This window comes from Eufriesea mexicana, unplaced genomic scaffold (genome assembly GCF_001483705.2).
Source record: "Eufriesea mexicana isolate 0111107269 unplaced genomic scaffold, ASM148370v2 scaffold265, whole genome shotgun sequence".
NCBI classification, from domain to species: Eukaryota; Metazoa; Arthropoda; class Insecta; order Hymenoptera; family Apidae; genus Eufriesea; species Eufriesea mexicana.
The window spans coordinates 69,464-83,350 of NW_016908444.1; the positions used below are offsets into that span (position 1 = coordinate 69,464).

Below are 13,887 nucleotides of genomic sequence, written 5' to 3' on the forward strand. Positions count from 1 at the left end.
GAAAGAGAGACTGGAAGAAGAGAGAACGGCGTTCGAAGGGATAAATCGGATACAGTGAAGTGCAGCAGGTGCTCGCGGGGATTCGGTGAAACCAAGTTCCTGACCTAAGGCGACGCCGTCACCGTCGGCAAGATTCTGTCTCCCAGGTACCGGGCGAGTCCTGGGGTGGCGACAGAGGCACCTGCAGGTGCCCGTAGCCCGAAGGAACCACCTACGTGTACCGTGATGACGGTCCATCATCATCAGAACCACCACGTGGCGGCTCAGAGCGGCGTCACCGTGGCCAATAACGGTCTGAATCTGAGCAGGATGTCCGGTCTCGAGGCGCACAGGTTGGAGAACATCGTGGAGAGGAATGGAGTCAGCGTGGAACGTCTGTCGAATGGGCTCGACGCCAGGAACAACAATCACGGTAACAACAACGGGCCGGAACGCGGCACCTCGACCACGATGCCGCAACGATCGCGATTTATGATCACCGATATCCTCGGTGGAGCGTCCAGCAAGATGCATCAGGCGGGCCTGCAGAGCCAAGAACCGCCCGGGAGTCCGCCCTCGACACCGAGGGACCTCAGTGTCAGGCATCAGTCGAGGACATCCTTGAACAATAGCAACCTCGACGAGGACAGCGACGCCAGTCATCACGACGGTGCTTCCGTTACTTCCAATGGTAAGCGGTCAATTACGTTCTTATCTCGATTCTCTCGGCTCGGTAATATTTCCACGAACGCCGAGCGCGGGGCGATTAATTCGTTACGCGGAATAACGCGGGGCACAGCGCGGGGCACAGCGCGGGGCACAGCGCGGGGCAAAGCGCGGGGAATAGCGCGGTGGTCGGAATCGAAATTCGACGTTGGTTCGTCGCATACGCGCGCGGCCTTTAATCGTCGTTCGTCGACGTTGGCTAATTGGCGTGCCGACTGGCGGTAGAGAAGGGACGAGCAACGGCAAAGAGTGGGAGGAGGGGAGGAAACGAGGGTGAGGGAGAGAGGAGCGAAGGAGGCGCGAAATTAATTTCGCCGCTCGGTTTGTTCACCTGACCGCTCGCGTGGACTTTCGCCAAGGTGTCAAGGACATTTATGGGGCGGACTGTCCCGACCGGATGTTCCACTCGGTGAGAGATCGTGTCGGTGGCCGTCGGTGGTTGCGAGCGCAAAACGCGACTCCACTGTGCTTCGGGAATCAGATATTTCCCGAGAGATAAAAGGCCTTCCTCCCACAGTCCCTCCCCTCTCCCCCGCCCCCCTACCACACCCGACCCCCTTCTCCTCCATCAACCCGCCTCTGTCCCGACATCGTTTAGGGATTTTAATGGTCTCAAATTGGACTTCGGCGCTCGAACGCTTTAATTATGTTACCCTCATTTGTTTCGTTCACCTCTCCTATCCGTCGTGAGCCGTCCTCCACCGTTTAGCCCCCTGGGGCCCGGCCACCGAGTGCCAAGTGAATTTACCGTTTTCGTTCGCGCTTCGACGTCGCGTTTCAGCGTTCGAGTCGCCAAGCCTAACCGGCCTGTTACAACCTACTCCGCGAGAGATCAGTCCGAGCGATAACGCGCCTACCACGCGAGGAATCTCGCTAATGGAGGGGAAAAAAGGAAACGTCGCGAACGTTCGATGCCGGAGCAACGATTTTCCACCACGGACGAATCCCCGCGCGAGCCTTAAATTACCATCGATTTTTAAGGGATACACCGAGAAACCGAGCGAGAGTCTATGCCCAACGCTTCCTTCGTTCGTCATTTCTGACCTGCTACGGACCTCTGCGTCGCGAGTTTACCTCGGTCCTCTCCTTTAATCGACCGATGCTTCTTCACGGCTATTGACCCTTGAGGACGTAGCTGATCCCGGCCTGCGCGATAATACGTGCCCCGTGATCCATTTGCCTCTCGAAATTTCATAGAACACCGCGCTTCTTAACCATCCGTTTGATTTTTCCTTTTCGGCCCCTGTCCCCTAATTAGAGGCCTTCGCGGTTTTTTTCGGGTTAATGGAATCCCGAATAATCATTACCCCCGTAGACGAAGCTTACCGTTTCGACACTTCCGTCCATTATTTCAGCTCGTTCTCGTTTATAGATATTCTCCTTTTCTTCCTCCTCCCCTCTCCCTCTCCTCTGCGGCTTTTTTATTTCCACCGATTCACCGACCCGTAACTCGAAATTACGCCCGAGATCGTTCTTCTCCCTTGTTTATCCAAACATCGAGGAACGGGACTTCCTGCCACGGTCGCGAGAACGTTTCCAGCAGCGTTAGCGATTAAACGCCGAGCCGCGATGTTCCCCGAGTTACGATTATTAGCGAAAAAAACGGTAATTACAGGCATTTGTCAGTTTCCAGCTACCTCCGCAGCCGCATTGACAGAGGCATTGGGAGAGCACGACTAATACCAATCATCTCGGGACGATTTCCGTCAATTTACAACCAGCTTTTTTCCCCCCTTCTCCGTGTACATTCCCGTTTTACGTTGGCCGTCGATCGACTCTCCACGGTACTTTCCTTCGAGGCTAAGTTCATACGCTTACATCGTAATCGGCTTATTTTGCACAAAAAGTACATTAAGAACAATTACGCGCATGACTACGGCTACGTGATTAGAGACACGGTTCCGAGCACTAATACTGCTTCTGACTGTGAGAACCGAATAGACGGTTTCTTGCAAAAACGGAAAGAACCTTTTATCCTCCTCTAAACAATTACCCTCCCGGTAAAATCGCGAATCCCCCGGATCGTTTCTTCGCCCCGATATCGATCTCTCCACGTAACCGTGTTACCGCCACACGCGCCGATTTATCTTCTCCCCTCTCGCCGCTCGGGATCCACGATCGAACGCGTTCTAGCGAAAAATTAAATACTAAAATAAATTCTACATCCTAGCCACGCGGGGGCGAGCCCTGCCCCTCCGTTTTGTCTTTTCGCGTCTTTGACCTGTGTGTACAGTTTTGTAGACAGTTTTGTATACAACTTTTCCATTAGCAGCTATTTCTCTGCATCTTAGCAGAGGGGGTCACGGAAAAACGGAACACGCGTCTATGTATATAAGGACAAAGAGAAAGGGAGAAAGAGAAAAAGAAATAATCTGGAAAACCGCGTTACGCTGATCGATAATCGACGTCCTTGCCTCGCATACCGCGATACCCGCGAAGCAAAGCAGTTTCGCGATAAGGGGACACTAGAACGAGAGTCCAGCCGAACGGTGATGGGAAATCGTGATTCGTAAAAGGTGAAATATTCCTGGGAAAACGTGTGCCGCGATAGAGGGCCGATATCGCGGTCGACGTTTTTCTCTGCACCGAATAACGTATGCTCGAGGGCTGTTATCAGTCGCGGTTAACCTCACACGCGGCTAATCGTCGCCCGGCGTCGACTAAAGAATTAATGAAGGCCAATTAGAAGGAGTAACGCCGTTGTAATTGCCGGCGAACATGCTTTCCGGATGATTGAACCGGTGATTATACACGATCCATCCTCCCGATCTATCAACGCTTTCGACGCGAACATCGTTTCTTTCGATATCTTTTCTCGCCGGGATCGACTCTTTTCTGTCTCCCTCTCTCTCTCTCTCTCGCTACAAAACGTCGATACGAGTAATTATTTTGCTCGCCGATGCGTCTCTGATAGGATGTTTGTCTTCGCCGTGTTTTTGTCCCTCGATTTTCCTCTGGATCCGCGGCAACGGCGCGCGATGCACACGCGGCGATATCGGAATGCGACTCCTCTTTAATATCGGAAGAAGCGTCGCCGTGGACGAGACGTTATCGCGCGTACAGCTGTTTCGTGTGCATATCTAATCTCGTGGGAATAATTGCCGCGTTGTCCACCTTGCTCGCTCAATCCAATAAAGAATTAACGAAAGCCAATTAGGAGGAGTAACGCCGTTGTAATTGCCGTCGGACACGCTTGCGCGGCGTCGAGCCTGACAATTTTCCACGATCAATCGTAGATTTTTTATCCGCCCGACGCGTCTCTGTTATTACGTACAACCTCTGCGCACAATGCAATCCCACGGCGTCGATCCTTGGCTCGCGGAGAAAATCGGACCACCGATGTTAGAGACGCTGCCATCTAGCCTGGAAAGTGACTCGCGAGGTTCGACAGGCGCGGTATAGTTCGATGGAAGATTGGACGCACGAGGAAACGTCGCGCGAAATGGAGACTTTTTCGGGCGCGTGTACAAATCGTTTGTAATCCGCTTACGAAGCCAACATTCGTTCCCGGGACTCATTGTTGGCGTCTGGCGTCGGGCCGGAAGGTCCTGGGGCTAGCCAGTTTCACGCCCTTACCGGCAACCGACTTTCCGCGCGCGACTAATCCGAGAACCGGAAATGATTGGCAACCGTTTAGATCTCGGCGCGGATTAGGAATTCTATGAGAGACTCGTAGCCGCCGAGACGAAAGGCCACTTCGACTCCGTTCCTCCGAACCCCTCTCCGTCCCAGTTTTTTCGCGCCCCATGCGAGAGAGCAGCCTGACAAACGAGAACCGGCTGTCAACTTTCCGACGAGACTATCTGCCGAGGATTAATCCGTGCTCCGAATAATCGGGGGCCTCTGACGCGTCTTTATGGAAACGTCAAAGGGTATCGGCCTGCCTGGGCGCAGACGCGGTTAGAACGGAGAGCGGAATTTTCGAAAGGAACCGAGGGAAAAAGGGCGAGACGAGACGCTTTTCGGGGTTAATTCCTCGACCGCGGCCTAGTCGCACAGCCGGTATCAATTGCGCGGAAAATGGAACGCGAGGTCAGCGTGGTAACCTCTGCGGAGGTTAGCGCGGTCGGTAGACACGGCTGCCAGTCGTGAACCTTTGAAAAGTCTGGGTTAGGATTTCTTAAATATTCCTTTGTAGCGTTCGAACGACAGTGAGCTACACCGGCGTCGTTGGGATTCGCGCGGTTGGTTTTCAACGTTCGCTTAACGAGATTCGCCATCGCAAATCCTCTTAACTACCTCGTTCCAGCGTTGACAGTGCTGACCTCGCTTTGCGCTGCCTTTAAATAGGCAGCTTCTGCGTTGTTTATTGCATTGAAAATTGTAGGACCGAGAGTAAAGCGATCGTGGAGACAGGATGCAACCTGGCAAGTAAATCATCCATGGGTGGAAGAAATGGAATAGAACGGAGACGTATACGCGTCGGAGGGTGCAAAGGCACCGTCATGCTGGTCGCGCTTTGAAGGACACGAGCGGGAACGTCGATCGCGGAGAAAGGTTAAACTATCGTCGCATCGTGGAACCGTAATGACTTCGAGGAACGTCATTGTACACGAACATCTCGCCGAGTTAATCGGGTCAGGGTGTATTGTTTCAAACGGCTGACTCCGCCAGCGTTGGAATAATTAATCATGTTCGCTTAATCTAGGATCGGTCGCTTTGTAAACACTGGACGCTTTGCACGCGTTGTAAATTAATCGTACGATAATCTAGCCCGATTGCGTATCTCGCGTTATTTCTGTATATCGCGAAAACTCCATAACGCGATCGCCATTTTCCGACCGACAAATTTATTTACCATCGCGGCTGAGCGCAGGCAGGTACGGGTACCTGGTACCTCTAACGACTTCCTCCGGCAATTTTCGGTTGCTCCATCTTCTAACGGGGTTATCATTAACCCAATAACGAGCAGCGTCTATCCCCGACGCAGGATTCTCGAGTGGAAGCCGGCGCCGGTGAAAAAACTCCCGTTCGTCGACGTCACCGCGGTTAATTGCCACTGGCATCTCGGTTTGCCAAAATTTCCTTCCACGTATTACGCCCGATGCAGTCGCAATTAACACGCGAGCGCGGTCACGAACATCATCGCCGATGTGTACCACCCTGACCACGTACGGAAAGCCGGACACGTGTACGCGAACCCCCTAGAGCAACGTTGACGACTGCTAGGAGGCCACTTGGCGAGTCGCTAACACGACTTTTGCGTGACCAAGAGCCCGGCCTTGATGTCGGAAGGACCGACTTTCGGTGTGGCTCGAACCAACCACCGGGTGTCTACGTCCGCTCCCACGTCCACCGCGTCCACTTTCCTTTATTCCGAGTAACTTCCACTTTTCCCCTTTTCCCCTTTTCCCCTTTTCCCCGGGAAACCTTCCTCCGGGATCTACGTATACCTACGCGAGAACTTGCCGCGCAAATGCGTCAGCACCCGTTCCCGCGAAATGGAATCTCCCGGAACGTAAAATATCCGTCGCGACAACGATCGTTGCGAGTTTTAGGGAGAACGAGCTTTCACCGGATTTCGGTCAATGCACGCGCAACATTCGATTCACCGATACGAGGAAATCCGATTTGAAGTTGAAACAAGTCGCAAATACTTCCCCGTCGGCCACTCGCAATTAGGGTAAGCTACTCATTGCTCTAGACTTCGTTCCCCTAGCCACCCTGCGGCACCGGTGTGTCCCCGTTTCACCCTCCATCTTGTCCTAGCCTTTTCACCGTCGACAACCTCGTGTCGGAAGTGACGTTTCTCCCGCGATCGAATTAATTTCCATACCCTGAGGGGAGGGGGGTGGCTGCGAAAACCCCGTGGATCGGATCGGCCATGTTATCGACATTCGAAACGATAATATCGGCGGTCCGTAACGAGCCAACGAAAAATATGTGCGGTCGAGGAAACTGCGTAAAACTTCTCCGGTGTCCTAGCTAATTACTTCGGAACGATCGCCATGGTGCAGTAGTCGTATTCCTATTCACCGGCCACGCGGAATGCACCCATGAAATTCGAGAAACGCGCTCGTTATGCACCCCGCGAAACCTTAGGCTCGCATAATTCGATCTGACAGTAACTCCCGATTGCATTTTTCCCTATAATGTTTCCACGCTGCGACAGATCATTGTACAAGCCGACACTCGACACCTCCTTGTCCTTATTCCGCCGCCGGGAACCTTTTCAAAACGCTCGCGAGCCTTCGCAAACGCGCGTTCGCAAAATCACCGAGAGGGTAACCGCGCGATAACGAACGCAAACTTTATCAAAGATTCTGGAAAATTCGTTTGAAAGGGAACGCGACGCTACTGCGTTTCCCTCGCGGATGCCATGGCCGCTCTATTAGCAGTCGAACTACTTGTGCGATGCGATGCGATACGATACGGGACGCTAATTCGAGAGCGGCGTGCTCGCAGTTTGTTTTTCAAATTCTCACTGGCAGTTTGTCCCCCGGGGCGACTGCAGATAGAGTGGGCAGGCAATAAAACGTTAACCCTATAACATTATCCCCGGTGTTCTCTACCCCCAAAGGTGACGACACGGTAACACAATACAGAAGTGGGGTCAGATTCTACCCCCGTCGAGTGCCACCGCCCTTGTACACAATACGCGAGAGGGTGCGTACAAACCAAGAAAGGCCAGCGTGCGACACGGGGCGAACCTACGCGCCGGGGTTGTGACTGGAATCGGGAAAGCTAAATTCCTGCGAGTTCCCCGAATTTCTCCGCTCCACCCCCGAGATATCACCGAGATATCTATAACCCCGGTATCGATAACCGATCCACGCTTGTGGATTAGCTAAACGGTTGTCCCTGACTGCTTATCTCTAATTATCCCCGAGCGAAGGACGGCGGTGGTCGGTTTACGAGGAATAAACGAACGGGTTGTAACGCGAAAACTCGGCTGCACGATGGTGCCCCGGCCAGCCGATGGAGTTGCGAGTTAACCCGGACAGATCGTAAAGCCCGGGATAATAAAAGTTTCGCAAACCGTTGCTTCGCGTTGCTTTATGGCCGGCGGAGATAGCTGGAAAGAAAGAGGAGGTAGAACGGGGTGGACAGGGGCGGACGTATGGGGGCGGCACGGAAGGGTGGAGAGTCCGTGACGGCTCCTCCATTGTGCGCCGGTAGCGACGATTTCATTTGCTTATTGCTTTATTTCGTCGATTTCCCCTTTTCCCCTTTTCCCCGGGAAACCTTCCTCCGGGATCTACGTATACCTACGCGAGAACTTGCCGCGCAAATGCGTCAGCACCCGTTCCCGCGAAATGGAATCTCCCGGAACGTAAAATATCCGTCGCGACAACGATCGTTGCGAGTTTTAGGGAGAACGAGCTTTCACCGGATTTCGGTCAATGCACGCGCAACATTCGATTCACCGATACGAGGAAATCCGATTTGAAGTTGAAACAAGTCGCAAATACTTCCCCGTCGGCCACTCGCAATTAGGGTAAGCTACTCATTGCTCTAGACTTCGTTCCCCTAGCCACCCTGCGGCACCGGTGTGTCCCCGTTTCACCCTCCATCTTGTCCTAGCCTTTTCACCGTCGACAACCTCGTGTCGGAAGTGACGTTTCTCCCGCGATCGAATTAATTTCCATACCCTGAGGGGAGGGGGGTGGCTGCGAAAACCCCGTGGATCGGATCGGCCATGTTATCGACATTCGAAACGATAATATCGGCGGTCCGTAACGAGCCAACGAAAAATATGTGCGGTCGAGGAAACTGCGTAAAACTTCTCCGGTGTCCTAGCTAATTACTTCGGAACGATCGCCATGGTGCAGTAGTCGTATTCCTATTCACCGGCCACGCGGAATGCACCCATGAAATTCGAGAAACGCGCTCGTTATGCACCCCGCGAAACCTTAGGCTCGCATAATTCGATCTGACAGTAACTCCCGATTGCATTTTTCCCTATAATGTTTCCACGCTGCGACAGATCATTGTACAAGCCGACACTCGACACCTCCTTGTCCTTATTCCGCCGCCGGGAACCTTTTCAAAACGCTCGCGAGCCTTCGCAAACGCGCGTTCGCAAAATCACCGAGAGGGTAACCGCGCGATAACGAACGCAAACTTTATCAAAGATTCTGGAAAATTCGTTTGAAAGGGAACGCGACGCTACTGCGTTTCCCTCGCGGATGCCATGGCCGCTCTATTAGCAGTCGAACTACTTGTGCGATGCGATGCGATACGATACGGGACGCTAATTCGAGAGCGGCGTGCTCGCAGTTTGTTTTTCAAATTCTCACTGGCAGTTTGTCCCCCGGGGCGACTGCAGATAGAGTGGGCAGGCAATAAAACGTTAACCCTATAACATTATCCCCGGTGTTCTCTACCCCCAAAGGTGACGACACGGTAACACAATACAGAAGTGGGGTCAGATTCTACCCCCGTCGAGTGCCACCGCCCTTGTACACAATACGCGAGAGGGTGCGTACAAACCAAGAAAGGCCAGCGTGCGACACGGGGCGAACCTACGCGCCGGGGTTGTGACTGGAATCGGGAAAGCTAAATTCCTGCGAGTTCCCCGAATTTCTCCGCTCCACCCCCGAGATATCACCGAGATATCTATAACCCCGGTATCGATAACCGATCCACGCTTGTGGATTAGCTAAACGGTTGTCCCTGACTGCTTATCTCTAATTATCCCCGAGCGAAGGACGGCGGTGGTCGGTTTACGAGGAATAAACGAACGGGTTGTAACGCGAAAACTCGGCTGCACGATGGTGCCCCGGCCAGCCGATGGAGTTGCGAGTTAACCCGGACAGATCGTAAAGCCCGGGATAATAAAAGTTTCGCAAACCGTTGCTTCGCGTTGCTTTATGGCCGGCGGAGATAGCTGGAAAGAAAGAGGAGGTAGAACGGGGTGGACAGGGGCGGACGTATGGGGGCGGCACGGAAGGGTGGAGAGTCCGTGACGGCTCCTCCATTGTGCGCCGGTAGCGACGATTTCATTTGCTTATTGCTTTATTTCGTCGCGGGCTGCGCCGCGGCTAACTAGTCCGCAGGTGTGCGTTTTTACCCGCAAAGCTGGCGCAATGCCGTTAACATTCGCGGAATGTAGATGTAAACCGCACGTAACAGTTCGCGATAAAAAGCGCCCCGCAGCAGAGGCTGCTGCGATCGTCGCGCTCCATGGATTAGGTTAACGCGCGTCTTTTACTTAATTCCTCCGATAATTCTCCTTCCTTCTTTCCCTCTCACGAATCTGTTTTACAAATTTTAATCGCCGACCTCTAATCCCCCCGATTCGATAAATGCTAATATCAACCCTTTGCACTCGACGATTTTTTGGCTAGAGAAGAGCAGAAATTCAACGATTCTCTACTAAAAAAACTGTCGATACTTTTTTCAGCAATAAATAAAGAATTGTAGAATTATTTGATTTCGATACCTCGCACACTGTTACGTTACGTTAAATTTTATATATTAACCAATATCGATCTTCCAAATTTTATAAAATGGTGACTAAAGGTCACCTCTCGAGTGCAAAGGGTTAATCAGCGAGCTCAAAAATAGGCTGATTTATAAATTTTTTAAATAACGTGATTTGATAAAATTCCTCGAATCTTACAAGAAGAGTGCAAATCCCTCGAATCATTGATTTAATCGAAACTTTGCAGGTTTGTAGATTTAGTCATGCAGTTGAAGAAAATTACCATTATAAGGGCAACTACTCGATAAGGCTGTTAGGCACCACACAACAACGTGTTGTCATCATTTCGTGGAATTATTCATTGTTACGTAATCCTGTTCTACTTAATTTTATTTTTTCTGTGTAACTTGGTGTATACTGTTGTTACCTTTTATTATCTGACGAGTGCATATTTTATATCGCTTTACTAATAAGAGCTTTGCCCGTAAGTTTCGATAAATAAATAAATAAATAGTTTGTGAGATATTTATGATTAAAGCATTATTATTTTAACTTTTTCAATTTATCCTCAGATAGTTTTAAGGCTGAGGCAATCAGATTGCTAGAGGCTATAAATCTTCAGTTATAAGCACTGCGTACTTTGCAGTCTCCTTTTGCGTACTTATAATGTAGAACAATGAATCCTCCTGTATAAGTTTGGATGTAATTGTGCTCCTTTTAGTTTTATTCTTACTTTCATTTTACTGTGTTACTTCTTTATAAAGGGTGTTTGTTTACCGGTGAAATAAATAAATAAATAAATTATTCTCAATTAGAGATTTTTTCCAAATAGTTAACGATAGTTATCGATAGTTATCAAGTGGTATTACAACATCCGAAAATTGCCACCAATTTGTGGAAATTTTCGGATATCGCCGTTAGGCCACAACTGCACTTGATAAATATTCGAAAAAAGTCTGTAACTGAGACAATAATAAAACTCTAATCATAAATATCTCGTGAACTATCGAGTTCTACTGAGCCCTTATAACGATATATTTTCTTAAACCGGACGACTAAATCTACAAACCCGTACAGTTTCGACTAAATTTATGACCCGAAGGACTCGCACTCTGCTTGTTAGTTTGGACACGAAAGTACAGAGTAATCGGTAATTTTTGATACCCCGAATAATCGATGTACGAAAGTTTCAGCGCCCCCTAGCTAGCCAGAGGCATCGTTAAAGTAGACGATCTCGAATTCGCTGACCCAATTCACAAATTCCTATGGTATCTGGCAGCGAGTCGATTTAATCGATCATAGCGGATGGGAGAAAAATAGTGGGTCTCCCAGGGCGACGTATAATCGGTCGTGCGAGTATGTCCGTTCCGCCGTAATCGCCTGTACATCCTGCAGGTGTCGCGTTTCGTTGTAAAACGGGGAAGCAACATTTCGCGTGGACTGGAGCGAAGACGATACCTGGTCGGCGACGTGGACGCGTTGGCCGTGCTGGCACTAATTGCGCCAGCGAATAATTGCTCGATAAACATCCTGTTAATCTCACTTTTACGTCCGTACACATTGTACCGCGCTGGTGCCGGTGTAGCACGCGAGGGCCTCGTTTTCCCTCTCTGTCCGTCGCACGCGAAACACGACAATTTTCATTCGCGCATACACGCCGTGTATCCGGTGCGCCGTCGTATTTTTCGATGTCCGTTGCGACAATTACCTGGTACGAGCGTAATTAAAGCAACGCGAGTCTCCGGCGTGCGCGTATAGTCTGCCCGGCGAATTCGCGGAAACCATCTCTGTCGCTCATCTACCCCTCGCCTCTGCGAAAGAGCGCGTAACGCGCGTATCCTTCGCTGCCACCCCGTATCTCTCCTATCTCCCTTGCATCGGTTATGGCGTACCGACGTCGAATTTTCGAGGAAGCTCGCACAGCCACGGCAACGATAAAGCTCTCGATCAAAGATACCGCACGCTCTTGACAGTTTCGACGCTGCCGTCCCAAGTCGAAACTTGTCTCGCGAGAAGAAGAATAAAGTTTATGGAAAATGCGCGCCGCGCGGACAACCGAGATATACGGTGTTTGTTCGAAAGTCCAGAGAAAGATGCCTGGAATGATATTCGAGGAGGGGAAAAGACGGGCGAAACTCGAGGCATCTCGCGAGGGACGCAGGGAGCGAGGTGGTGGAAAAGTCAAAGGAACGCTGTCACCGTGGAGCGAAAGAAGTACCGCGAGTTGGGGTACTCGTGGAGAGAGGGAGATAGCAGAGGCTCTTCGTTTTTCATCGAATTAAACCGATGGTCGATCAGAGATCAGGGAAAAGGGGCAAAGGGTGGAGGGATGTCTTTTGACGTGGAGCTAGAGGTCGGCGATTTTCGCGTCGGGAGAGCGTGGTTTCGATCGGAATCGTAGGTCGCGGAAAACGTTGCTGCGAGTCCCCTTCGAGAGCATCGGCTCCTATTACCGGGCTGGGCAAAGTGAAACGTACAAAGCGGGGAACAGGCTCGCAAAGACGAGCAGCGAGCGCACGGACAAAGCTCGCGAGTACGTGCTGTGGGAGCAAGCGGTGGAAGAAGCGCGGAAAGAGCACTTTCGCGGGGAAAGAAGCCGAGGAGGAAGACAGCGACGAAGGATACGAAAGGAAACGAGAGGAGACGAAAGGAGACGACTGTTTCGCGATAGTTCTCGAGTTACTTCGAACTCTGTTCGGCAAGGGATACCAGAGAGGGGTTGTGAAAAAGTTGCAGCCCAACATCTCGGAAGTGTCTAAAAAAGAGAACTGCGTTGGTTGAGACCCGGTCTCTAAGTGTATCACATAGTAAATTTAGTTTTCCAACCTCCGTTTTATCCCCTCCCGCCCTTTGTCGCTCCCTTGCCCTCTCTCCCCCTATCTCTGCCGCGTCTCGCGACTCGAGCTGCAGTCTACGATGAAATTCCTCCACGAGCTGTTCCTGAGGGATCGTCGGCCATCTTTCCCAACATGGCGGACCAGCGCTGGATCCGTTCGAGCGAATCTGGCCGATCAAACGGAGGCTAAGAGCCACGCTTTCGTCCGAGTTAACTCGATCCACTGGCTCTCTACCATCCCACTTTCCTCTCCCTCTCTTTCTCTCTCTCCCCTCTCTGTCTCCTTTGCGTCTCTCCGCGTCCTTTCCCCTACTGCATCCCTCCGGTCTGTTCCTTCCGCACCACCCACGACCGTTCCAATCGATGAGCTCGCGACAACGGTCCTTTAGATACTTTTAGAAGCCCGCAGAGCGTCTCCCGTGGGGGTGCAGTCGGTTGATCGGGCCCCTCGCGAGATTCCCTCCAACCCTGCCAACCGATCCTCCAATTTTCCACCGATACCCCCCCTCTCTCTCTCTCTCTCCGTTCTAATTCCTTCCGCGTGCCTCGTCGAAATTTTCTCCACCACCTCTCGCAATCGAGACAACGGGCCCCGATCGTGCCCCCGAAACGCTCGGAGCTCGCGGCTCTTTCCAACTCGACGCACGTTACACCGGTGTGTGCCGATACGCGCGTTTTCCCGCAATCGAGACAGGGAAATTGCGTGTCTGCGCCGAGGAGAAAAATAAAGGAACGACGTTAACGAGATTCGAGGGAGATGAATCGGTGACAGGGAGGGGGTAGTATGCGTGGTACGTGTACGCGTCAGATTTGATCCGGAGAACCGGCGTGTGTGCGTGGTTGCGTGTGTGCGTGTCGACGCGGAGAAGCGCAACTTGCCGACGTGTATCGGGTGTAATCGGTTTCCTCGGGGAATCCCACCCTCTCCGTGGGTGCCGGCGAACCGGGGGGATAATTTGCGGCGTCTCGACGCGGCTGC

At 51.7% G+C, this 13,887-nt stretch overlaps 1 protein-coding gene across 1 annotated transcript in view; it reads left to right on the top strand.

The window, feature by feature from the left end:
• Positions 1–225: 225 nt before the first annotated feature.
• The window catches only part of LOC108555753 (homeobox protein B-H2), a 28,853-nt gene continuing 15,191 nt past the window's right edge, over positions 226–13,887 (top strand). Inside the window, exon 1 of the mRNA XM_017911546.1 lies at positions 226–670. Coding sequence (XP_017767035.1) covers positions 226–670 — 445 coding nt within the window. The remainder of the gene's footprint in view (positions 671–13,887) is intronic.